Source organism: Aedes aegypti, chromosome 3, assembly GCF_002204515.2.
Source record: "Aedes aegypti strain LVP_AGWG chromosome 3, AaegL5.0 Primary Assembly, whole genome shotgun sequence".
Classification (NCBI taxonomy): Eukaryota; Metazoa; Arthropoda; class Insecta; order Diptera; family Culicidae; genus Aedes; species Aedes aegypti.
Window position 1 is genome coordinate 295,710,629 of NC_035109.1, and position 26,439 is coordinate 295,737,067.

At 36.2% G+C, this 26,439-nt stretch overlaps 1 protein-coding gene across 1 annotated transcript; it reads left to right on the top strand.

The window, feature by feature from the left end:
- The first annotated feature begins 2,186 nt into the window (after window positions 1-2,186).
- On the top strand, window positions 2,187-19,622 carry LOC5565021 (organic cation transporter protein). Its single transcript, XM_001649312.2, has 11 exons — window positions 2,187-2,393; window positions 2,537-2,834; window positions 2,919-3,064; window positions 17,780-17,910; window positions 17,982-18,094; window positions 18,152-18,277; window positions 18,339-18,507; window positions 18,566-18,891; window positions 18,953-19,087; window positions 19,154-19,311; window positions 19,377-19,622. Exons 2-11 carry the CDS (start codon window positions 2,696-2,698, stop codon window positions 19,605-19,607), a joined length of 1,674 nt encoding a protein of 557 aa, XP_001649362.2. The 5' UTR covers window positions 2,187-2,393; window positions 2,537-2,695; the 3' UTR covers window positions 19,608-19,622.
- The last annotated feature ends 6,817 nt before the right edge of the window (window positions 19,623-26,439 follow it).

Consider the following 26,439-nt stretch of genomic DNA (forward strand, 5'->3'; position numbering starts at 1 on the left):
CGCGAAGTTGTGAGGGGACTCTTTTTCGATGGAATTTTCTTCCGTTGTGTTTTATGTCGCATCTTCCTCGCTCATTTTTGTTGCCTCTCTGCGTACTATTTTTTCGCTCCCTCTCAAAGAACAGTGCCGTGAGCATTCCTGGACTCCCAAGCTTTTGAAATTTCGGCCCCTTGAGGCCAATATTTATCTGGAATTGCCCCCCTGATATGTAATTCAAATATTTTATTTAATTGCTGTACGCCAAACAATGTATTCGACTCGCATATCCATAGAATCGGAATACTATAACTATTATGTACGTTTTGAAATATCTTCTTGAATATCGATAATCCACAATTATTAGGAATGATTTACTGGCCAGTAATTTATAATAGCAATTTTAACAATATCCTGCGTGCATTACAGGCTGCTGAATCAGTTTTCGATACAAGTTCGGCTCAGTTTCAACTATATAAATGTAATGTATGCATAGGCGCCCACTTGTGACAAAGTGGGGGGCGAAGCTCTCCAAAATTGCACCAACGGAATATTTTCCGAGCAAACTCTCTTCTGTTCACATAAATATGTCATATTTGAGTGAACTGCATTAATTTTGTTTGCAACTGTGCGTTTTTGGAAGGTCTTAACCATTCTTAAAACTCATATAATATTTAAAAAAAAATCTGAATGCATAAAGTCAACATTTTTTGTCTGGCAATCATCAAGTTTTGTCTATTATAACTTCAAAAAGACCATAATTAGATATAACGATCTAAGGTGAAATAGTCTTGGAATTAGGTTAATTTGGAATTGATTAACCTTCAGATGAGTGTCCTCCAAAGGTTATGAGTTATTATTTTCAGTGGTCCCGTGTTAGCTCTTTCGCATGTTTGAGTCTGAAAATCGCCCCATGGGGGCGAATTCGCCCGCATTGGGAATCACTGCTCTAGAGCATGCTACCGAACTCTGGTGATGTTGAGGAATATTCTCAAGCCTAACTGTGGAAGTGCCTACAGAATACTGATCAGTAGATGAGTTGGGTAACAAAACGTCGGAAAGGGAATTGGAAGGAAACGAACATTTATTAGAAGAATGATTATTTTTCGAAAGAATAAATAATTCGACATTTTGTTATTTCATCATCATTTTTTTTTTCGACGTTTTGTCTTTCGATGTTTTGCTCTTCGACATTTTGTTTCTAAGCCTAGCCAATGAGCAAGCTCAGTCCCAGTGGGAACGTATGACAAGGAAAAGAAGCCTTCAAGATTTCTAGGAATTGAATCCGAAATTACTTGTAATTTCTTAAGAGATAGGTAATATTGAAAATATTATATATATACATATACATAGATAAATAATTTGAAAAAAGTTAATGCGCGGTTGTCATAAATTGTGCAGATCGTTGCATCATGGCAAGTTTGCTTATTCAAGAAATTGAACGGAAAGACAAGATCATTAAAAGGTCGCAAACGATCGCAAAATATTAGTATTCCGAATATGAATATCTCTAGAAAACCTATAGCGAAAATTTTACCATACTGGAAATTTTTGATTTGATAAATTTATTTATAACTCCGATACAACCAGTTTTCTTACATCCGTGCATCAATCTCGTGACTGTGCATTAAGGGGCCGTTCAAAAACGATGGTAATTATATAAGGTGAATTACGTGTAACTACGCTAGAATTATGTGCGATGCTGCGTATTGTTCAGAAAATTGGATAATGAGCTTGAGACTATTTTAATGACGTTTGGAATGTCATGTATGAATCACCCCATACAGTGAATTTTACATAATCCAATCTGATTAGTATAATTAACCCAATCAGTGTAACGCAGACTTTTGTCTTCCATTGGGTGTGTCGCCTGAGCTTAGCTTAGCAGTTAGGTGTTAATTTCCGCAACCGTTCGGTGGAATCATTTGCTTCGATACTTATCTGGAAGTTCGGTTTCTCAAACTAGCACCCCTTGTCGGTACCGGTTATTTGGTTATGGTATTTGAACTTTTCTGAAAGAACTTTTCCAACCGGAACTTGCCAACCTTTTACGATCGTTACGTTCCTTCTAGCATGCCTGCCTGCCTTAGACTCTTTAAGACGTCATTTTATTTACCTAAGGAGGTATATTATGTTTGCTTCGCATTTCTTTTTCAGTCTAAATTAGAAACATCTGGAGGTAGTTCAGATAGTGATTGTCTAGTTGGATATCTTTCATAGATTTGAAATCGTACTCACTATTTCGTGAAACAAAGCTTTCTGTGGTGTTACTGAGTGCTCGAAAGCGATTGAAACTCCACTAGTGAGGCGTATTTATTAATTCTTGGCAGCGACGTTTTAGTCTTGTTCGCGTGTTTTTCCAGGAGCATGTGCAAAAGTATAAAAAGCAATTTCCCGAACCTAGACTACAGACTGAGGTATTGAACTGATATATTTTATACATTGATCGAAAAACAGTGATACTGTAAATTAAGTGGTGGCTGTGAGATATACATTAACATTAGCAATCTATTATTCTACTTGCTGCTTGGATGAACATCGTAACCCTTAAATCCGGAAGGAATATCTCAAATCAGCTCGAAGAAACTGCAATACAAATACTGATCTCCTGTCGCTTAAGTTACGGTTCAGGTTTTAGACTTAAATAAGCCGGAACACATTGACATATGTGGTGCTCTCAATCACTCTTAAATTGCGCTGTTTCCAAATCTGACTCAAAATGGCGGACATCCTATCGTCGATTATGAAAGATTTCGGACCGTGGCAGCTCAGAGCGATACTGCTGATATACTTGTGTAAAATACCTTCGTCTTGGTTCATGGCGTGTTTAATCTATACGGCTCCTGCTCCCAAACACGGTGAGTGGCGATTGAACATTTTCAATAACTGATAGTGTCCTAATAAAACCTTTGCGAATGGTAAACCTCTTGAATCGTTTTAAGGTGAATTCTACTGCAAGCCCCCGCTGTCAGTCAGTTCACACTTCGACGAGACCAAATGGATTAAGGCGTCTCATCCGGTGGTGGAGAAAGTGAATGATCATGAATATACCGTCGACTACTGTAAAGTGTTCGAGAATAACTTGGAGGTGAGTGGTTAGAGGAATGTTAATAAACGGTTGAACGTTGTTAGTCGAATTGATTAAAAATCGTATCTTCACATAGGATTAAGCGTACCTAATGAAAAAAAAGTTAGGTTGTGAAGTGTGATATTAACAATGTTCAATAGATTACTCAAATTCTAATAGTTAGCAGTTACGAGATTACAACGACGTAGATTATCAAAGATTGGTTTCCAAAGTCGGTTCCACTGGAAGGTGCTAAACGAATGCTTAAGAAATTTTGCGCAGCTGTTCAGCTCAGCCAGGTGAGAATTTTCACAAATTCGCAATTTTTACGAGCAAACAACTCAACAGTGGAAATTTACCGTAATATCGAGCATTTTTTTTTACAAATCATTTGATTTGAGTGGTGTTTTAAGTATAAAAAAAATCTGTTTGCACTCAAGAATGGTTGATATCAATATATCACGATTCTAAAATCTTAAAGATATGCCGGAAATTTGAAGAACGTATGGTCTGACTATGCAAAAAATGCAGCGCGAACAAAAATCTTTGCTGAGAAAGTTAGTTATTTTTAAAACTGCTAATCAGATTTGATCATATGAACGCTAAGCTTGAATTGATAAACCATCACTGGATGCTATTCCATATTCTCCAAATTACAGTATGGCCCATAAAAAAATGCGAAAATTGTTTGAACGTGAATATAGCATCCACAAGCGTTGTTTTCATTGTTTTTGATAGTGAATATAATTTCTGATTATTGTAGTAAATTCTGACACAACTTCGCTATTCAGGACAATTTTTGTCATATATTTTTTACTGTCCTAAATAATGTAATAAAGCAAATAAGTTCAAAGGTTTTGTCCGCCCAAAGCTAGAAACAGCGTCTGATTGTCGTATACTCTGGTGATAAACTTTCCACCTTCAAAAAAAAACACACTTTATTGTTGAAAATTTTAGTTTGTTTGGTATCAGAGGATGGAGGAGTTCTTAGAAAACCTGTTTTTCACGATGACAATAAAATATTTTGCCAGGGTCATGGTTTTCAGGGCAATTGCGTCTTATAAATTTGATATGCCTTTACTTTTTGTTAAGGTTGAATATAAAATAAGAGGCCTATAACAAATTTTTGAGGATGAAATTTGTTCCTTCGGTTAGAGACAACTTATACCAATACTAGCTCATAGGTTTTGAGCAAAACGAAGCCACTTATTACACTTATATGAAGGTTCGATATAAGCTCTCCAAAATGAATTGTTTTTTCGAAAATATGTTTAAGTCTCCAATTACCCAGGTATGAATCAATTTTATCATTTTATATGGGCGTATGCTGGAGACAAGGCCTGTGAAGAATCTCACACCATCGTTGATATTTTAGAAGCTTTCATCACACAGATATTGAGCTCGACGTCCGCATGACAAAATTTGAAGGTATGCTTCCAATTCCTCTCTGGTAGGGTGAAAGTAACAGATAAAAATCGTGTCCAAAACAAAATCTGATTCTAAATAGATTAAACAATACTAGTAATGAATAATATTTATGTTTCATTCACATTTTCTATGTAAAAACTACCATAAAACATGATGTGACGATTTTCGCATTTTTTTATGGGCCATACTGTAGCAGCAGTCTGAGAGGTAATCGCAGTGTGTTTTTAATTTTAGCGATCTTTTAATTTTAGAAAATAACGCTATCTGCCACTCCGAGATGTGGGCCAATTATAAGAAGACTGGAGATATGATTTTGCATTTGCTATCTCAATGCAGACCATCAAATCCTTTGCATTGATCATGTGAATTACATAGGCATTGGGGCTAAAGCTGGCATGGTAAATGTTCGCTGTGGTTAACGTGTTAAGAATATATGAGGCGTACGAAAGTAGTAGAGCTACTACTGTAGAAAATGAAAGATCAAACACTATATCGTTTCGTGTTTTTTTGGATCTAGCGAATACTATAAGAGATATATAATTAGAGAATGACATCAGCCATAGATAGAAGCACCACAAAGTAATAGGAAAGAGACACAAATAATTTTCTGCGTGCAAAGCAGAAACGATAGCCATTGAACTTCGAAGCCCAGTAAAATTCAAACCTTTAGAGGAAACATTGCATGAAACATTACCAGATTTTTGAAATAATAAACTATTTTCAAGAAGACTTTTCAGTAGTATTGAAATAATTTCTTCTTAATTTTTTCCCGAATAGAATAATCCTTACTTATTAGCTCAATAAACCATAAGTACTTTTAATAATTGATTGAATGCTTTTCAACACAAATCTTAATTATTAATTGAATGCTTTTTAATGCAAATCTACCGCATTTGTATCCCATATGGCAGGCACGGTGAGATTCCTGTGTATATCTTTTCGTAGATTTTTGTGGGAATCCTTTCGAAGATTCCAATGCGAATCTTTTCAGAGATTCCTATGGAAATCCTTTCAGAGTTTCCTTTGGATATTCATCCAGAGCTTTTTTTTGGAGTTCTTCTAGAGTTATATTTTTCTAGTGATTCCTCCATGAACTTGAAGGGATACTAGGGATTCCTATGGAAATTCGTCCAGAGATTCCTTCAATATTTTTTCCAGAGAAAATCCTTCCAGGGATCCCTTCGAAAATCCTCTCAAGGGTTTCCCGGAAATTGTTTCTTGAATTTCTTCGGAAATCATTCCAGGGATTCCTTCAGAAACAATTCCTAGGATTCCTTCGGAAATTCTTCCAGGAAATCCTTTGAAAACCCTCCCAGTGTTTCCTTCGGAAATCCTTTGGAAATCCTTCCAGAGATTTCTCTGGAAATCCTTCCGTGGATTCTTCCGGAAACCCTTCCAGAGATTCCTCGAGGAATCTTTCCAGAGATTTCTCCTGAAATCTTTCCAGAACTACAAAATAAATCCTTGCAGAGATTCCTTCGCAAATCTTTCCAGAGAATCCTTTGGTAATCCTTCCACGGGTTTCTCTGCAATGCCTTCAAGAGGTTCCAGCAAAAATCCTTGAAAGGATTTAATCGGAAATCCTTCCAGAGATTCCTTCAAAAATTCTGCAAGAGGTTCCTTCGGAAATCATTCTAGGGATTTTCCGAAAACCCTTCTAAGAATTCTTCCAATTATTCCTCTGGAAATCCTTTCATATATTCCTTTGGAAATCCTTCCAGAGATATCCATGATATCCTTCCAGAGATTTCTTCGGAAACCTTCCAGAGATTCCTTCGGGAATTCTTCCAGAGATTCCTTCGAAAATCCTTCCAAAGATTCCTTTGGAAATCCCTCCAGAGATTCCTCCAGAAATACTGCCAGAGATTCCTCCAAAATCCATCCAGAGATCATTGAAAAGATTCCTCTGGTAATCCTTGAAGAAATTAGGAAATCCTTGAAGAGATTCCTACGGAAATTTTTCCAGAGATTCTTTCAGAATTACTTCCAGAGATTCCTTCGGAAATCCTCCCAGAGATTCCTTCAGAAATCCTTCCAGAGCTTCTTTTGGAAAACTTTCCAGGAATACCTTTGGAGATTTCTCCGGAAATCCTGCCAGAGATTTCTTCGGAAATCCTACCAGAGATTCCTCCAGAAATCCTTCCAGAGTCTCCTTCAGAAATCCTTTCAGAGATTCCTTCGGAAATCCTTCTAGAGATTTCTTTTGAAATCCTTTCATATATTCCTTGCAAAATCCTTTCAGAGATTCCTTCGGAAATCCTTCCAGAGATTTCTTTGGAAATCCTTTCAGATATTCCTTCAGAAATCCTTTCAAAGATTCCTTAGGAAAACCTACCAGAGATTTCTTTGAAAATCCTTCCAGATATTCCTTTGAAAATTCTTTCAGAGAATCCTTCTGAAATCCTTCCAGGGATTCCTTCGGAAATTCTTCCAGAGATTCCTCCAGAAATCCACCCAGAGCTTCTTTCAGAAATTCTTCCAGAGATTCCTCCAAAATCCTTCCAGAGATTCCTTCAGAAACCTTTCCAGAGTTTACTTTGGGAATCCTTCCAGAATTTCCTCCGAAAACCCTTCCAGGAATTCCTCTGGAAATACTTCCAGAAATTCTATTGGAGAGTTTTTCGGTAATCCTACCAGTGATTCCTTCGGAAATTCTACCAGAGATTTCTTCGGAAATCCTCCCAGAGATTCCTTCGGAAATCCTTCCAAATATTCCTTCGGAAATCCTTCCAGAGATTCTTCCAGAAATTCTTTCGGAAATCCAACAAGAGATTCCAGAGATTCCTTAGGAAAACCTTTCAAAGATTCCTTCAGAAATCCTTCCAGATATTGCTATGAAAATCTTATCAGAGATCCCATCGGAAATCATCCCAGAGATTCCTTCGAAAATCCTTCCAGATATTCCTTCGGAAATCTTTCCAGAGATCCATTCGGAAATTCTTCCAGGTTTTCGTTCAGAAATTCTTCCAAAGAATTCTCCGGAAATCTTTATTGGCATTCCTCCGGAAATCCTTACAGGGATTTCTGCGGAAATCCTTCCATGGATTCTTCCGGAAATCCTTCTAGGCATTCTTCTGGAAATTCTTTCAGGCATTCCTCTTAAAATCTTTCCAGGGATTCATCTGGCAATCCATACAGGGATTCCTTCGGAAATTTTTCCAGGGATTTTCGGAAATCCTACCGGAGATTCCTTCGGAAATCTTTACAGGGATTCCGCCAGAAATCCTTCCAAGGATTCTTCCGGAAATTCTTCCAGGGATTACTTGAAAATCGGTACAGGATTCCTCCGGAATTCCTTCCAGAAGTTCCTCTGGAAATCCTTGTAGGGATTCTTCCGGATATTTTTCTTGGGATTCATCTGCAAATCTTTCCAGGGATTGCTCTGAAAATCAAAAATGCTTATACATTATGGCGTGGCTTGTTTTTCGAAATGTCTCAAAACCAAGACTGCATGTGCTCTTCTGAATTCAAATCACATAAAAATGGAAACCTTAAATTTCAAGCCAAAAATATAAAGATTTAGATGTGGCGCAAGCGACTTGAAGGTGAATTTTCAAGTTATGAAGTATGACATTCAGTAAAGTCTTCTTAACTTTATCATTTTCCAACCAATTTTGAAGCTTTTAGCATAATTCTCTTTTAAATTAAATTTGTAGTTTGTAGAATATCAAATCTATCTAAAATCAAAACTAGTCTTAGTTAAAAGTAGTTGTCTTAAATTTTTTTCCTCTTTTTACTAAAAAAATAGTTTTTGTTTGACCATAAATTCATGAATACTCATTCGATTCCAAATCTTTTTACATGCTTTTGAAGCTGATTTAGTTGTTTTTATAATGTGTATACAACGAATTCAATTATAAAATATTTTGACTTAGTTATTTAACAGAAACTACCCAAAAACAAAATTTTTAATGAAAACTTTTTTTTTCGAATTGTTGATTATTTTTCGCCGGAAATTACATTTTTAATGTTTTCCAAAAGATGATGAAGCATCATATTAAAACTTCAAGTTGAAAAATGCAAATATTAAAAATGTAAAATGGGGTGTAAAGGGATGAAAAAAAATTTCAACTAGAATTTCAAGCAACTTCTAGTATGTCAATAATTGAACAAAGTACTGCTCTACCATTCTCTCGTTGTGTATATCAAAAGCCAAATACAATTATAATGGTCTCATGACAGATTTCTGAGATAATAATGAAAATGTGTGATTTTTGACAGAAATGCAAAATGGGGTGTTAAGGAATTTGAGTTTCGTAAATAACACCATATTTTTCAAACAGCAAAACATAATATTTTTGGTCAATAACTATGGTGCTTTCATTCAATTTTATAAGTTTTGTTCAACCTTAATCAGATAATACATCAATATTATTGAACTTGGAACTCCTGCAAACGCAAACCGTTTCATTTTAACTGCTAAATTTTTCATAGTTATTAATCCTATTTGGGAACTATCAAAACATCATAAAATTGTCTTGATATGATTTTTATAGTTATATGCAACAGGACCATAACCTAAAAATTTACAGTTTACGAATCCTGTAAGCTATGCAGAGCAACTTCTTAAATAATCTATAGTATAAGGATCATTGCAACAAGCTTTTATTTTTAATAGGGGAAATGGTCAATTTGTACTGAAAATATAACACCACACTAAACAAAGTATTTGCATGGTCGAAAAATACCGAAGAAGAAAAGTGTTCCAGTATGGAGCGGAAATCTAACGCTCACTATATAACAAGTTAAGTGCCCGACGGGGCCGCGAAGTTTCTCAAAAAGAGCTCAGAAATGACTGAGTCTATGTACAGAGAGTTACGCGAAGAGGCTTCTTTGAATGATTGTTCTCCTTCGTCTTTGAAAAAAGCCTTTATTTGTTTTGCTGATCTGTTTGATAGCTGGACGGTTTGAAAGCTCGATAGATTTGTTTTAACTCTTCGCGCAACTTTTCATTTATAGACTCTGAGAAATGACAAAATATTATTTTTGTTTACCACTTCATAGGATTACCACTGAAAGGAACAACGGCTGCAAAACCATTTTGCAAGAAGAATCCTTCTAACTTATCAAAAATTTTACCAGTAAGTTCGAACAAGTTTTGGAAATAATATCTAGAAAAATCCTATATTTACTTTAATACGTAGTTAACAAGATTTTCCAACCAGTTTAACCAATTTTTGAGATTGAACATTTTTGGAGATATTCAGTAACAAACAAAACAGGGTCCCTAACTTTTACAATGCAGTTCTACGGAGTAAGCCAAAAATATATTGAAATATATTACAGCATAAATGGAATGAGTTTAGTAACTTGGAAAAAGTAGAAAAGATAATCCCTTAACACCCCACGTATTTTCAAAAACAGACTTTTTCCATAAAAAATATTAAAACTCGAAATCTAGATAAAATTTTCAAAATTTGTTGTTTTCATTGTGATTTCAATTAAATATACTTATCTTCTAAGTTACTCACATATTTATCTTAATATTGTTTCATAGTTTTGTAGCTAAATGTATTTAGCCTATAAAATTTGAACAAAAAATTGTTGAATCGTTTTCAATATCTAAACTTCATAATACTTTATTTTATTTGACATTCCCTATCGCATACTGCAGTTCACAATCCTCCGAACAAATCAAGCATTTCAGATGACTGATATATCGACTTTCGACGTTTTTGTGACTTGTCAAACTCGATGGAGAAGTTCAATCCCTTAAAACCCCACGAGTCCTTAACACCCCATTTTACGGTATACGTTTGTTATAAAGTTTATGAAAAATTGCTTCTAAGACCTTTTTGAGGCTTAACCAATAATAAAACCCAGTTGCGCCTTAAGTTTTAATGATCAGTTTGTGCGGTGACTCGGTATAGAACGGACGCAAATCAATAGCGCGCGGTGAGAAATATCGAGCACGTGTCCAGCGAGCACGTTTTTCAGCTCAGCTGAATTGTTGTATAGGTTTCTGGTTTGAAGTGAATAAGTGAAAACAGAATTGTAGAAATGGCTGATGTTGAGTTAAGAGCTAACTCATTGCGGTTGCGTTTCGAGAGAGGTAGCCCAGAACCATCGGATGTCGACATTTTCGGTTTCATGAAGACAAGAATGGGACTGAAAAGTGAAAAACTCTTATCTATGTACAAGGACAAGAACGACGTCTCGGTCATCATCAAATTCAAGACCGATGAGGATATGAGGAATACGCTTAGGAATCTCCCGGATACTATGGAATTCGCATACAGCAAGTATCAAAGTGCAACAGTGAAACTTTCCCCGGCAAACGCCATTGTGCGTTATGTGAGATTGTTTAATCTCCCTCCGGAAATCGAAGACCGTGAAATCGCGGCCGTCCTCGGAAAATACGGTAAAATTGTTCGAATGGTGAGAGAAAAATATGGTGAAGAAACAGGTTATCCTATTTGGACATCTGTGCGAGGTGTCTACCTAGAGTTGAAGGACAAAGTCGAGATTCCTGCGTTGCTTAACGTCCGGAATATGAAAGCACGTGTATTCTACAAAGGTTTGGTGAATAAGTGCTATCAGTGTGGTAGTGCAGAGCACTTAAAAGCTGAGTGTCCACAGAAGAGACCTGTAAACGAGAGAATGGCGAATGCCAGTTAACCATCATACAGCGGGATCGTGGCTAATGGTAATCGTTGGAGCAAGCCAACTATGCAGAAAGGGGTAACTATTGTTACAAGTCCCACTACGACAACTAAATCAGCTATTGACGCCGTTGACGTTGTTGGCGGTAGTGCTGATACAATGGACCAGCAGCCAGTTTCGTCTGGCACTAACACGCATTCAACTGAGCAGTCTGGAGAGAACCTGGGTTAGGCTTACCAGATGGTATCCTTTGGGAGGACATGTCCTCCTTTTTGACCATGTGTCTTCCCGTCCTCCTTTGGACTGAAAATGTCCTCCTTTTCAAATTAATCGTATATTCAATTTTATCCCCATTAATTTTCTGATTACTTATTCTTGAGCTTATTGGAAGGAATTCAATTTTGATCAAGGGTTGAGTCATGTCAAGAAAAACTTCAAAGCCACGACTTAGATTCGGGAGAGATAGATCTTGAGCTATTGCTTTAGCATCAATCAACAATCAATCAATGCAAATTACTACCAAATTCTTTGAATAATGTTTTTTTCTACAAAGTATAATAACATTTAAACAAATTTTCTACGGTTTTTTGTATTACAGTTTTTTTTACAGAAAGACGGAACCTAAAGGGATAGTTTATGGCCAAAATATCGAAAAAAAACGTCAAAAGCCAAAATGTCGAAACCCAAAACGTCGAAAAATACAAAACGTCGAAAGGACAAACCATCGAAATGACAAAACATCGGAAGCACAAAACGTCGAAAGCATTCATTTTTCAATACCGATTTGGAGATGTTTTTCAGATAACTTTTTCACATTGTGGTCGATTGGACAATTCTTCTGGAACAAAATCATTCTTCTCGTTTTTTTTACAATTTTCTCCTTTCGACGTTTTGTCCCTTTGACGTTTTGTTCTTTCGGTGTTTTGGCATTCGACGTTTTGTCTTTCGACTTTTTATCACCCAACCCAGAGACAAGTATGAAAAGTATTTTAGGTTTCTTTTGAAGGTAACATTTCATTAGTCCTTAAACTCTTGTTTGTTATCTTGCTGTACATGTTCAGTCAACAACGTTCCTTTTTATGCTATCTAGGGTTGAGATGCTTTTGGAGTTTCAATAAATTTGTTTTTCACTTGCAATGAATGTATTTTAATTATCTTATATTGGGGTAAAGTTATCAACTAAGCTAAGGCCCTCTCTTGTATATTAGGAAAAGTGATATGAAAAAACGAGACATTCAGGTCCATTCATTTACTTTTATTCAACAAAGAACTGAAAGAGATAAAAATCCGTTTTAGATGATTCCTATGGAATTTTTCTTCAAGGAGCAACAATATCAATTTTTGCTCTGGTGTGACAAAATTTTTGAAATGTCCTCCTTTGTCAAAGCCAGTAAAGCAATATGTCCTCCTTTCTGAAATATTCTTCTGGTAAGCCTAACCTGGGTACACTCAAAAGCACCGAGATGGGTGTCGTTCAAGGTCAGCGAATGAACTTGCGTGCCGATGTGGAGCAGGAGAGCAACCGTAGGGCAAAATGGTCCAAAATGCCACTTTAAGGATTTGTGTCGTTTTCTCCTAATGAGATCCACATTTTAACGCCATTCGAAGTCCTAACAGTAACTTTACAATATTTGCTAGCTACCATCATGAAAACATTTCCCAAATTTGAGTTTTTTAACGGGTTTAAATCGGGGCCTTCCTTAGCCGAGTGGTTAGAGTCCGCGGCTACAAAGCAAAGCCATGCTGAAGGTGTCTGGGTTCGAATCCCGGTCGGTCCAGGATCTTTTCGTAATGGAAATTTCCTTGACTTCCCAGGGCATAGAGTATCATCGTACCTGCCACACGAGATACGAATGCGAAAATGGCAACTTTGGCAAAGAAAGCTCTCAGTTAACAACTGTGGAAGTGCTCATAAGAACACTACGCTGAGAAGCAGGCTCTGTCCCAGTGAGGACGTAATACCAAGAAGAAGAAGAAGAACGGGTTTAAATCGTGTAGAAAAGTTGGTTGAAAAATGGGGGTGGTTCAAAATGACCAAATGGATGGGGTAAAATGCCATTTAGTATGGAGAACTACTAGTTAGCAACCATGTTTCTCCATGAGTTTGGTCTGTGGTATGGAAACGCTTATTCCTTTATGAAATCATCGGAAAACCTTAATGTTTAGGCAAAAAAGGGAAAAATGTTGAATTTCACCGGAAAATTGAGGAAAAATCTATGAGTTTATGTCCAAGGGTTGTGGCGGCAACTCTTAGCTAAACATATTTTAACTTCGTTTGGCAAAGAATACAAATTGAAACGATCTAGGAATGGATTAATGACGTGGGCCATTTTACCCCATCAGTGCGTCTTGGACTATGTTCCCCTACATCACAAGTAGCGAGAGGGGAAAAAGCGATCGTCGATGGAGATGGAGACGCAGGGTCGGTGGTAAAAGAGCAAGCGAAGGGAAGCGGAAAGAGTTCATCAAAAAGGGGGCACAAAGCAAGAAACAAAGGGCAGAATACAAATCAGTTGTCTGACTCGGACAACTCAAACACAGACTTGGACCAAATCGAGCAACACGATCGGTAACGTGAGCGATGCGCTCGACCGCATTACCCGGAGCAAAACGAAGCAGATAAAACTTTCTATGTCAGGTGAGCAAGCAAGTAAAGAGGATCCAGTCGAAGGGACGAATGAGGAAGAGATGGAGGAAATTTCTAATGAATCAATGAGTGATAATAGTATTTGAAAGACAACATGAACTTTATTCATAATGTAGGTAGCATTAATTTGAATAGCAGTACGACAACTGTCAATAAGTTTTTGCTGAGAGATTTTATTAATGTCAATGATATCGATATCTTGTTTTTACAAGAAGTGCGATACGCGAACTTTTCCTTTGTTCCGTCTCATCGTGCGGTTGTTAACGTTGATGAAAACGGTTCCGGAACTGCTATACTTGTGAGAGCTTCTTTCGATATTGCGCAGCCATTGCTTGATATCGGTAATAGAATAACATCAATAGTAGTTAATAATGTTAATTATGTAAACGTTTATGCATATTCGGGAAAAAATCGCAAGAAAGAACGAGACTCCTTATTTTTGAATGATCTGACTGTACATCTTAACAAACCAGGTGCCTCCACGAATGTTGTGGGCGGAGATTTGAACTGCATATTGAATGGATTCGATTGTGTGGGTGAGACAAAAAATTATTGCACGGGCCTGAGACAGTTAGTAGATATGTGTGGATGGAAAGATGTTGCGCTATCGCTGAGAAAAAACGAATTCACGTTTCACAGAAACAATTCAGCTTCGCGGATTGATAGATTTTATACCCATGCTTCTTTTATCAGTAATATTAGCGATTTTCGTACGGTTCCGGTGGCTTTTTCTGACCACTGCGGAATTTTGATGAAAATTAGGGTGAACCAAACCGACATTATACCTAAGGGAAGAGGTTTTTGGAAGATAAATAGCTCGATTTTGAACAACGAAAATACATCCGAGCAGTATTCCGTTGCTTGTACAGAGTGGAAATTACGGCAAACCCATAATGATGACATCGACCGATGGTGGAAGGAAATTTTTAAAAGTAAAACTTTCTTTAAAACAAAAAGCTGGGAAATAAATTCAAAAATTCGAGAGGAAACGGTAAACTGTATGAATCGATGCATAAAAAACAGAGGGGTGAGGAAACTTGGCTAGATATCAAGATAATAAAATCTAGAATTATTGAAATTGAACATGATCGGCTTAAACATTTGTCAAATTGTATGAATGAGACTTCCTATTTACAAGGAGAGATAATAAATGTTTTTCAAATTGCCTCTCAAATTAAATATAATAATTCCAGTAGATTTTTTAAATTGAAACAAGATAACACGGTAATTGTCGATCCAATGAAGCTCAAAAACATTGCTTTTGAATATTTCAGTTTGCGGTTTAACAACACTGATTTGAACATTACATCCGATGCCTCCAATGATCCGATTAATTTTATTACACAGAAAATATCTACCGAAGATAGTCAGAGCCTTGTTGAAGAAATATCCGAAGAGGAATTGAAAAAAGTACTTGCAGATTGTGCTAAAAAGCGTACACCGGGCCCAGATGGCCTTTCATACGAGTTCTACTCCAAGAATTTTAATTGTGTGAAAGACGATATGATCAGACTTTTCAATTCTTATCTTTCGGGAGCCCTTAAGCCACATAAAGGCTTCTCAGATGGGGTAATAATTTTAATACCAAAAAAGGAACTCGATCGACTACGTTGGATGACTATCGTCCGATTTCGTTGCTTAATTGTGACTATAAGCTTTTAATGAAGATAATTGCCACTAGAATAATGAAAATACTTGATAAATTGTTAGGACCGGGACAAACAGCTTGTTTAAATAACTCATCATGTATAAATAACTTGAAGGATTTACGAAGAATCTTGACGCGTTCATGTGAAACAAAAATGTTTAAAGGGAGTATTCTGAGTATCGATCTGAAAAAAGCCTTTGATCGAGTGGATCATAATTATTTGTGGAGAGTGTTGGAAAAGTTCAATTTTCCACAACAACTGATAATATGCATTAAACATATTTATGAAGTGGCCTCATCTAGAGTACAAGTCAATGGATTTTTGACAGATGAAATAAAAATAAGTACTTCTGTGCGACAAGGATGTCCTCTTAGTATGATTTTGTTTGTGTTGTACGTAGAACCTCTTATTCGACAATTATCCGCAAATTTGACAGGATTCTGGATTTATGATAAATTTATTAAAGTGATAGTGTATGCTGATGACTTCAACATTGTTGTGAGAAATGATAATGATTTTGATTTGGTTTTAATGATATTTGAAAATTTCTCAAAATATGCTAGGATTAAAATATTTTTTTCCAAATCAGCCTTTATGAGATTTAATCAGGCTCGATTTGGACCTCAATTGGTTAAAGAAGTTGATGCACTTAAAATTCTTGGAATAAATTTCCATAGAAGCTTGTATAAAACAATTGTAAATAATTATGATACCGTGATTAATAATATAAAGCTGACATTGCAAAGGCACTCAGTAAGAAACCTGAATTTGTACGAAAGGTGTTGGGTAGTGAATACTTTTATTTTGTCGAAAGTTTGGTATGTTGCTCAAGTTTTTCCTCCTTTAAATCGACATTTAGCTTAATTGAAATCAGCTTGTGGAAAGTTTTTATGGTCCGGGCATATTTTTAAGGTAGAAAGAAATCAATTATATTTAGAATATGAAAAAGATGGGCTGCAGTTAGTGGACCCAGAGTCAAAAATTAAAGCACTTTTTATTAGAAACATATTAAATAATCTTGATAATGCAGGCGACAATCATGAAGAATCCTACCTTTTAAATTTTTCGATGCCCCAGAGGCTCACGAAAAATGCTAGGGTTTGGTTAGAAGAAGCAAATGAACTAAAAACGAGGTTTGATCTACCAAGCACTAAAGTTTTGTATGCTTGTTTGGTGGATAGAAATAATTGTACGCCTAAAATTGAGAATTTGGTAGTCGTTGATTGGCCAACAGTTTGGAAAAAAAAATTAACTACAATTTCATCCCTACCCAGGATCGTGCAAAGGTTTTTTGTTTTGTAAATGACTTAATACCAAACAACAGTAAATTGTGCGCCTACGGCATTCGTAGCGATGATATTTGTAAAAGATGTGGTCACCATGATAGCAATAAGCATAGGCTAAAAGATTGCCCAGCCACAAAAAAAGTTTGGGGATGGAGCAGCCAGATCGTTCGAGGTCGCCTAGGTATAAAGTGTAGAGATATTGAACAACTGTTATCATGCAATATAAATTTGAACTCTCAAAAAGAAAAATCTGCGCTCTGGCTGACGATTCGGGTTGTATCTCACAATCTAGGAGTTTCAGAACCTAATTTGTATGTGTTTAAAAAACAGTTAAGAGAAATGAGATGGAATAATGGAAAAGTGTTTGCAAAGCATTTTGGTAGTTTTTTGAATATAGCTTAAAATGCATAAATGACAGTTGTCAACTGCTCTAATTGCTAAGAGATAAATATAAAGAGAAATAGATTAAGGACCTACACAAACATTGTATTTTTAAAACTAAACTCAATAAAAAAAAATGACAAAACCTTTGAAAAAAAAAAAATGATTTCATTTGAAAATTCATGTTTTTGTCAAATAAGTAAGTCAAAATAATTTTTAAATACATCTATTGTACCTACAATTCAAAACCTACTATGGTCAAATAAAAATGTTTTTTTTTAGTAAAAACATGAAATTTTTTGAGAAAACTAATTTTTACTTAGACTAGTTTTGATTTTCGACAAATTTTATATTCTACAAACTTTTCATAAATTTAATCTTGAAAAGAATGATGCTAAAAGCTTTGAATTGGTTGGAAAATAACAAAGTTATGATGACTTCACTGAAGGTCATATTTCATAACTTGAAAATTCATCTTCAAGTCGCTTGCGCCACCTCTAAATCTTAATATCTTTGGCTCAAAATTTGAGGTTTCCCTTTTTTATGTGATTTGAATTCAGAAGAGCACACGAATTCTTCGTTCTGAGACATTTCGAAAAATAAGCTGCACCCTATTATACAGTGAGCGAGCATGATTCTATTTCTATCAAGTCAGCAGGTCTCGTTGGATAAATTTGTTGAAAAAGTCTCTATTTAGATACTATTAACTATTTTTTCAAATCTTTTCTTTTTTCTATCCCAGTACTACAATGACGAAAACCTCACATCATGGCAGCAGCCTAGTAACAACACCAAGCTTGTTCCCTGCGCAGCTTTCGAACATCTGTCGGAACACGTTTCCATAATTACCCAATTCGATTTGGTGTGCTCAAGGTATGACAGATAAGTAATTCCACAAGAACAAAACCATAAGAATTTGCACTTATTTCTCGTGTCTGCTTCAGATACCCGTTGATAGCACTTACGCAAAGTGCTCATCTGTTTGGCGTACTCCTGGGAGGAATCATCGCAACTCAGCTGTTGAAGACGATCAGCCCGAGAAATACGATGCTGATGGGTTGGGATTCTTCTCCGGTGCAAAAGATATCCTATTCTAATTTCTTCAACATTTTAGGTATGTACATCCAGGTCGCAGTTGGTTGTTTCACCGGTTTTGTAACTGCATACGAGATGCACGCGATGTTCCGATGCTTGAGTGCAGTTTTCTGTGCCTTCATGTATACGGCAGGAAGTGTTATCAGTGAGTATTGTCCTTGAAGTTATGTTTCAAAAACATTAGATGAGTTTTCTTTTCATTGAAGTGAGCGACATAACTGGCGGAAAGTTCAAAACCGTTACAATTTGCATGTTTGAGCAGTTTTGGGCGATCGGTGTGATCATGCTCCCAGGACTCGCCAGTATAGTGAACAGCTGGTCTGGTCTTTACTTGGCCATCTCGTTACCAACGTTGTTCTACATCGTTTTGCATAAGTGGGTCAATCTTTCAACTAGACAATATGATCTGGATTAATGCATTGATTACCTACAGATGGATCCCGGAGTCTCCGAGGTGGCTACTCAAGCATGGAAGGGTGCGAGAAGCCAAGGAATACTTGTTGGAAGCAGCCAGATGTAACGGGACTGAAGATATCATTCCGAGCAATTTGGATCAGCAGTTGGAATCACTCTCCAAGGCAGCTATTGAGCAGCCACAGCCCGATGCTTGGTGGACGATTTGGAAGGAGAAGGCAGCGACGAAGAATCTTATCTGCGTACATCTGGCGTGGGGAATTTTCTTAACTGCGTACTACGGAACGCTGTTGAATATTACAGCTTTCGGAAGGGAGAAAATCGAGATCAACACTGTTGCTGCAGGTGAGATGGTTGCTAAGAAAATTCAGAATATTTCGTTGAAATAACGTTTATCCTTCAAAAGGCGTATCGGAGATGACCGGAACATTCATCGGACTATTTCTCATAATGTTCACCAAGAACAAATGGATTTGGTGTGGACTGTTGAACGTTTTAAGCGGCTCAGTAGCATACCTGGCATGGTTGATTCCACCAGAAGGTTAGTTGTTTTGAACATGACCAAACACTCTCCTAAAAAATGACTGAATATGATCATCTACTCTAGTTACGGGCAGCAGCCGGATTGCCCTTCTGATGCTAACGGCAATGATCTCCAAGATAAGCATTTCCTGCTGTTTAGCCCTATGTTTCACCTGCACAGCTGAATTGGTGGGCGCGAGCAAGAAGAGTGGAGCTACATATTCGTGTACCATTTTTGGAAGGGTAAGTTCAATTTTTTAACGTATTGAGCCTAATTGTGACCACGGATTTTGACATACTTTATACAGACCTGCTTCTTGGTGGCCCCGTTCATAGTAGCTTTGGTTCCATTCGGACAGTTGGTACCCCTGACGGCTTTCGGATCGATGGTCATCGTTGGCGGACTGATTGCGATGTGTATCAACGGAACGCGGACTCACCCGATAGTGCATAAGAACGCAGTTTACCCGGAAAGCATTTTTACGTCCGCAAATTGGATATCCGATAAACCGAACGGAGTGATCGAGATGAGACTATGATTGTGACACAAAAAATGTTGGATTGCTTTTATTTTTTGTTGAGAAATAGTGCCTTGCGTCTTGATGATCGATCGTTATTTTTTATTTATATTGTGATATGCAAGAAAAATCCACAAAACGCGATTATCTTAAAAAGCCGATGTTCCGTCGCAGTGATAATAAAAATGACCAAATTCTGCAGCTTTAGCAAATTTGGAACATTCGCGTCATTGTAGAATGAATAAATCCAAGCCTATTTGAATTTTGACGTTGCGTTTGTGCGCATATTTTATGCGTGTTACCGCCGCCGCTGGATGTGGATTTAATATAAGCGTCGCAATATTCAGTTCAGTTCTTAACTGTTCCCGACCGTTGGAAACAGTCGACGAACAAGCGGGTTTAGTGCTGTGGTATGGTATTCGGCTCTCATGCTCATGGATCGATCCTGAGTGTTATCACATCTGTTTGTACGTTGGTTGTCAGTCGCGTGTAGACGTGTTGCGGTGTGCCGAAATCGATTTGGCGGGATAACAAGTGTTTTATCGAAGAAATGTACATGGACAAGTAAGGATGTGCAGGATTACGTGTGAAGTTATATATTGTAGAAAAGAGATTAATTTAAAAGTGATTCAAGAAAAACGATTAGGAATTGGGAAAAATGGTGTGACGCCGCGATTTGTGTGGCTACAGGGGGGTGGCAAGAGCCAATAATTTCCAACCCAACATCAATGCACTGGACGCCATCAGTGTTCTTGTTTTAATTATTTTGGGATGGACAAAACAAAATTTTTATGGGTAGGAGACATCAATGATACCTCGCTGATGTGTAAAATAAACAAAATGATGAACAAATGAAAAGCGTATTAAAATACGACGATTTAGTGCGATATGTTTATTTGCCAGCAGCATCTAGCACTAGCAGCGTATGAGCCGTATACTCGTCAAGCAGCGATTCAAAAATTGAGTGTTTTTGCAGATGCCCCCAAGGGGAGTCTTGTCGCCACTTTTGTGGAATCTCGTAGCAGATACGCTATTGAGGCAACTCAATAATTGCGGTTTTCCAAATTATATATTTGCCGACGACTATCTAGCTCTGATTGTTGGTATGTGCATAAGCACCCTTTTCGCCCTGATGCAAAGTGCTCTTCAGGTAGTCGATAGTTGGTATCGCCTTTTGGTTAACCCGAATAACACATCCTTTGTTTTTTTTTTACGGAAAGACGAAAGCGTGATGGAATTCGACCTTTACGTCTTTTTGGCATTGATCAGGTAAAGTATGTCGGAGTCGTTTTGGATTCCAAACTTTCTTGGACACCTCACATTGATTTCAGAGTCGAAAAAGCTGGCATGGCCTTCGGTCAATGCCGGCGAACTTTTGGTAAAACTTGGGGCCTGGAACCCAAGTATATCAAATGGATTTACACAACAGTTGTTCGACCAATATTGGCATATGGATATCTTGTGTGATGGCAAAAAGGCGAAATGAGAACAATCCAATCAAAATTGGGCCATGTCCACCGTCGCACCGACACAGTGTTCTACAATGTTTTAGAACAACCGATTTGGAGCAACTTTGCCGAAGAACCCAAATTTCTATCTCCTATGGTTCGCGAGTTATAATTTTTTTTAACAAAAAAGTTAGGGTGGTACTGAAAAATTAGTTTTTTCTTGATAACTTTTTATACGATAATTTCTCGCAAAAACTTTGTTCCGAGCACTTTTAGAACTTTTGATTGCGCAACTTTTTGCCCAAGAAACTACTGTTCTATCTCTTATGGTTACAGAGTTATCAGACATTTTCTTCGACAAAATGGCTGTTTTCAAATGCCGATATCTCCGAAAGGCACAAACGTATTTTCAATATTTTGTCGGCATTAGAAAGATTAATTTTTTCTCTGTTTCTGGTGAAAAAACTGTGAGGACGTTTTTTGTTTGAAAAGATTGACAAAATTTTGAAAATAATATGTTTTTTAACCGAAAATTGTCCATAACTTGAAAATATTCGAGATAGCTCTTTGGTGCCTTCAGCAAAAATGTGCAAAATTGAAAGTTCTGAAAGTGCTTCATACAATCTATTCATAAAAAATCAACGCTTTAAGATATATTCACCATAATCCGAATTTGATACGCTGAAGAAAGCGAAAAAAGAGATATTTGCTAGAACAATTGAAATAACTGTATGTAAAGTCATTTAAAATTGAATTATCATGTATTGATATCGATCATAGTAAGCGGAATCTGAGGAGTTGAAAAACGGAAAATTATTTGCTGAAACAGTTTTCGAGTGATCAAGACCCACCTTCTGTTTCGTTACCTTAGACAAGTATTTGGGATTTATATCTGGTTCAAATTCAAGATTCATGCATTCTTCAACAAGCGAATGCTGCCCTGACTAATTCGTTGTGGCAGATTTATTGGATTTGATTGAATTGAATGGCATAAGTTGGATGCCCAGATAGAACAATTGCAGATACTTCTATATTTCTATGGGAGGATATCACGGGAAGTAACGTTTTGGTAATTTGAAGGAATTCTTCAAAGTATACGTTTTGTTATCGTTTAGGGTTAATAATATAATAAACGGGACCGGTATTGAACGCACGACCTTCTGCTTAGTAAGCCGAAGCGGTAGCAATTTATAACCAACCACGGCATAGGCTAGCGGGACAAACATTATGTCGCGAGAAATAACAATACTACGTTGATGGATTAATGTTCCTTGGATCACTGTTAACGTTCAACGCGCCGTCATCGTAATCATCGTCATCATTGAAACTTCAAAAGCAGTTTTTCTGTTCGAAAAAATAAATTATTCGATGAAAATGTGTTCACTGTGTTTCGATTGGAGAATAGAATACAGTGAACACATTTTCCTATAAATTTTCTTGATTTTAAACGAAAAAACTGCTTTTGAAAATTCTGAAAGCAATGGCGGATCCTGCCCCCTTTAAACTGCTTCAGCAACTAATTTTCCCTAACTCCTAATATTTCGCTTACTGTGATCGATCTTATTTCATTACGAGTTCTGTTTGATCTTCCTACCTTGACGCTTGCTTCTGCGGGAGCGAGTGACGAGGGCAGGATCAAACATGTCGCGCGTCGGTCGAGTGAAGTGAAAAAGTTCCGCGATCGGTTAGTTCTGTTTGATCTTCAACCTTGACGATTGCTCCTTGGCAGTGCTTCAACAAAGCCGGAGCAGTCGTCAGTTGTTTTCCCTCTCGGGTTGTGCGCCTATTTTCTCTGAGTGCTTTTATATAGCCGAGCAAACGAGTTAACCTGAATGTGGATTGTGGCTGCTCAGTCAAGGATGACGGATCAATTGGTGAGCTCGTTTCATGCTACTATTTCTAATCTATAAAATATGTATGACTGCACATTTAATCGATACAACGGTAGGACGTAAATATGATTTTCAACAAACTATGAATGGTTCGTCACTGTGAGTATCGACATAAACTCTAATTCATGAATTATTTATGTTTATCTATTTTTTTATCTATATTTTTGTAATTATAAAAAAACTTTGAATGGTTCGACACTACAAGTGTAGACTTGCGAAAGGTTCACTTTATTCAACAAACTTTGGATGGTTCGCCACTGTAAGTGTCGGCATAAGAATAAGAGTGTTCTATGATGTTCCAGCCAATCGAGTTTTTGTTTCTTTTCAAATAAGTAAAATATAATAACACATGCTTTCGTCAATCACGGAATAGCAACCATTGATATGTGTAGTCAGTCTTAGCTAAGCTAAGCTAAGCTACTGTGATCGATCTTATTTCATTACATATATTTTCAATTTTAAATGATTTTACATACAGTTATTCCGGTTGTTCCAGCAAATATCTCTTTTTTCGCTTTCTTTATCATATAAAATTCGGTTTACGGTGAAAATATCTTAAAGCGTTGATTTTTTATGAATAGTTTGTATGAAGCACTTTCAGAACTTTCAATTTTGCACATTTTTGCTGAAGGCACCAAAAAGCTATCTCGAATATTTTTCAAGTTATAGACAATTTTCGGTTAAAAAACATATTATTTTCAAAATTTTGTCAATCGTTTCAAACAAAAAACGTCCTCACAGTTTTTTCAGCATAAACAGAGAAAAAAATAATCTTTCTAATGCTGACAAAAGATTGAAAATCCGTTTGCGCCTTTCGGAGATATCGGCATTTGAAAACAACAATTTTTTCGAAGAAAATTTCTGATAACTCTGTAACCATAAGAGATAGAACAGTAGTTTCTTCAGCAAAAAGTTGCGCAATCAAAAGTTCTAAAAGTACTCGGAACAAAGTTTTTGCGAGAAATTATCGTATAAAAAGTTGTCAAGAAAAAACTGATTTTTCAGTACCACCCTAATTTTTTTGTTAAAAAAAAATCATAACTCGCGAACCATAGGAGATAGAAATTTGGGTTCTTCGGCAAAGTTGCTCCAAATCGGTTGTTATAAAACATTGTAGAACATTGTGTAGTCCTAAATGCGTCAGCAAAAAAGTTTATGTGCTGATCTTGTAAACCATGTGGACCACCCTAATTTCACATCTCTGAAAAAAATGGAGAAACTTTGCCGAAGACACCATATGTCTAAAATTGACGGTTTAGGCGCAATCATTTTTGTCTTTCTAGATATGGCTTTGGGACCAATGTGCATTGTGGTATGGAGCTACATGCTCTCATTTCGTTCATGGGAATTTTTTTTATTTCCGTACGGGTTTGGGCCGAAAGGTCTCAGATTTTCATGAAACTTTTTTCCACAGGCAGGGTTCATCAATATATGAATAAAAAAAAACATGAGAAAAAATCAGGGTCGCCTATTGTCCCGGAAAACTCAGTTGGAATTTTTTTGTTTTCCCCTGACACTACTTACTTTGAAAAAGCATAACTCAAGAACGAAGCATCATAGAAACAAAGCTTTTTTATGAAAATGAAAGCAAATTATCTCAGGAATAAAAAAAAAATTAACTGGAAAAAGTTTTCCACAAAATTTTCCACCGTTGAGAAAATTCGTAATGAAAAGCCGGAAGAACTATGTTCCAATTAGTGAAAAACTTTCAAAAATATATTTTTGAGAAGGTAATTTCATAAGCTTTAATCACTGAAATTTTCGAAATGTACTTTTTTTCGTTTTTGAGTTATGGCCAATTTTGTAAAAAATGTGCAAATGTGCCATTTTGAGCCTTTTCTTTGAAAAATCATAACTCAACAACGAATTATCGTAGAAACAAAGTTTTTTTTATGAAAATGAAAGCAAATTTTCTCAGGAATAAAAAAAATATTAACTGGAAACAGTTTTCCACAAAATTTTCCACCATTGAGAAAATTCGTAAAGAAAAGCCGGAAAAACTATGTTCCAATTAGTGAAAAACTTTCAAAAATATATTTTTGAGAAGGTAATTTCATAAGCTTTAATCACTGAAATTTTCGAAATGTACTTTTTTTCGTTTTTGAGTTATGGCCAATTTTGTGGAAAATGACCATATAAGCCATTTCTTTGAAAACCCATATTTCAATCGAAGCATCGGAAAACAAAGATTTTTTATCAAAGCAATTGCAAATTTTCTAAAGCATCTGAAAAAAAGATATGGGATTGGTTTTAATGAAGTATAAGTCGGAATGGATGATATTTTTCATGAAAAATTACATCGCTAAGAAAAACTGAAAAAAACTGTTTCTGCCTCAATTTTTCATTACACTGAAAAGGGGTTTTTTCTTTTCTATGGAACAAATAAGATTATCATTATTTTTTTAATTTTTTTTATTCAATTATTCAGTATATAACTTACATTTTCATCTTAATACTATCTATTTTTTCAACTGGGAAGATTGTCTTTGGTTGCTAACACCAGAAGATTTTCGTTTCTTTGTATCATTAAGAACAAAGCATGGTGTATTTTCTTGGTTTTCATGTTAATCTGAGAATTCACTAGCAAAAATGCTTCGTTCGTCTTTTGGTATAAATGAATTATTTTTTTTTGTTTCAGGAATTGGAACAAGGTTAGAAAATCTATCCTGAAGATATTTTTCAGCCTCTGAATAGTCGTTTTCAGTTGCATAGATAGATTCCCAATCTTTTTTAAATTTGTCTTTCACCTTTTGCGACACAGCCCAGTCGAAAAATTGTTTGGCATTATTAATTTCTGCTGACTTACTAATACTAGCATCTCTAGCCATTCGCTTAATGTTGCCACCGATACCATCACAAGGACCTTTTCAATGTGAGGTTGGGAAAAAGTGCCATTCTGCTTTAATTTTAAAATAATTTTCATGGTTGCATACATTTTTGAAATTTGACATTAAGCGAATGGCTAGAGATGCTAGTATTAGTAAGTCAGCAGAAATTAATAACGCCAAACAACTTTTCGCTTGGGCTGTGTCGCAAAAGGTGAAAGACAAATTTAAAAAAGATTGGGAATTTATCTATGCAACTGAAAATGACTATTCAGAGGCTGAAAAATTTCTTCAGGAAAGATTTTCTAACCTTGTTCCAATTCCTGGAACAAAAAAATATCATTCATTTATACTAAAAGACGAACGAAGCATTTTTGCAAGTGAATTCTCAGATGCACATGAAAACCAAGAAAATACAGCATGCTTCGTTCTTAATAATACAAAGGAACGAAAATCTTCTGGTGTTAGCAACCAAAGACAATCTTCCCGGTTGAAAAAATAGATAGTATTAAGATGAAAATGTGAGTTATATACTGAATAATTGAATTAATAAAATAAAAAAAGTAAGAGGTTGTTTCCGAGATACGACCGCCAAGTTGACGTTGGATAACGTTAGCTTCTTCTATTTACTGGCTTGAGACAGTCACAAACTTATGAAACATTTCTTTTGCTAAAAATCCAATTAATT

Coding starts and splice junctions, on each gene's coding strand:
- LOC5565021 (XM_001649312.2), top strand. CDS start 2,696: ATGGCGGACATCCTATCGTCGATTATGAAAGATTTCGGACCGTGGCAG. Junction 18,095..18,151: donor GAGAAATACGATGCTGATGG/GTTGGGATTCTT, acceptor TCAACATTTTAG/GTATGTACATCCAGGTCGCA. Junction 18,892..18,952: donor GATCAACACTGTTGCTGCAG/GTGAGATGGTTG, acceptor ATCCTTCAAAAG/GCGTATCGGAGATGACCGGA.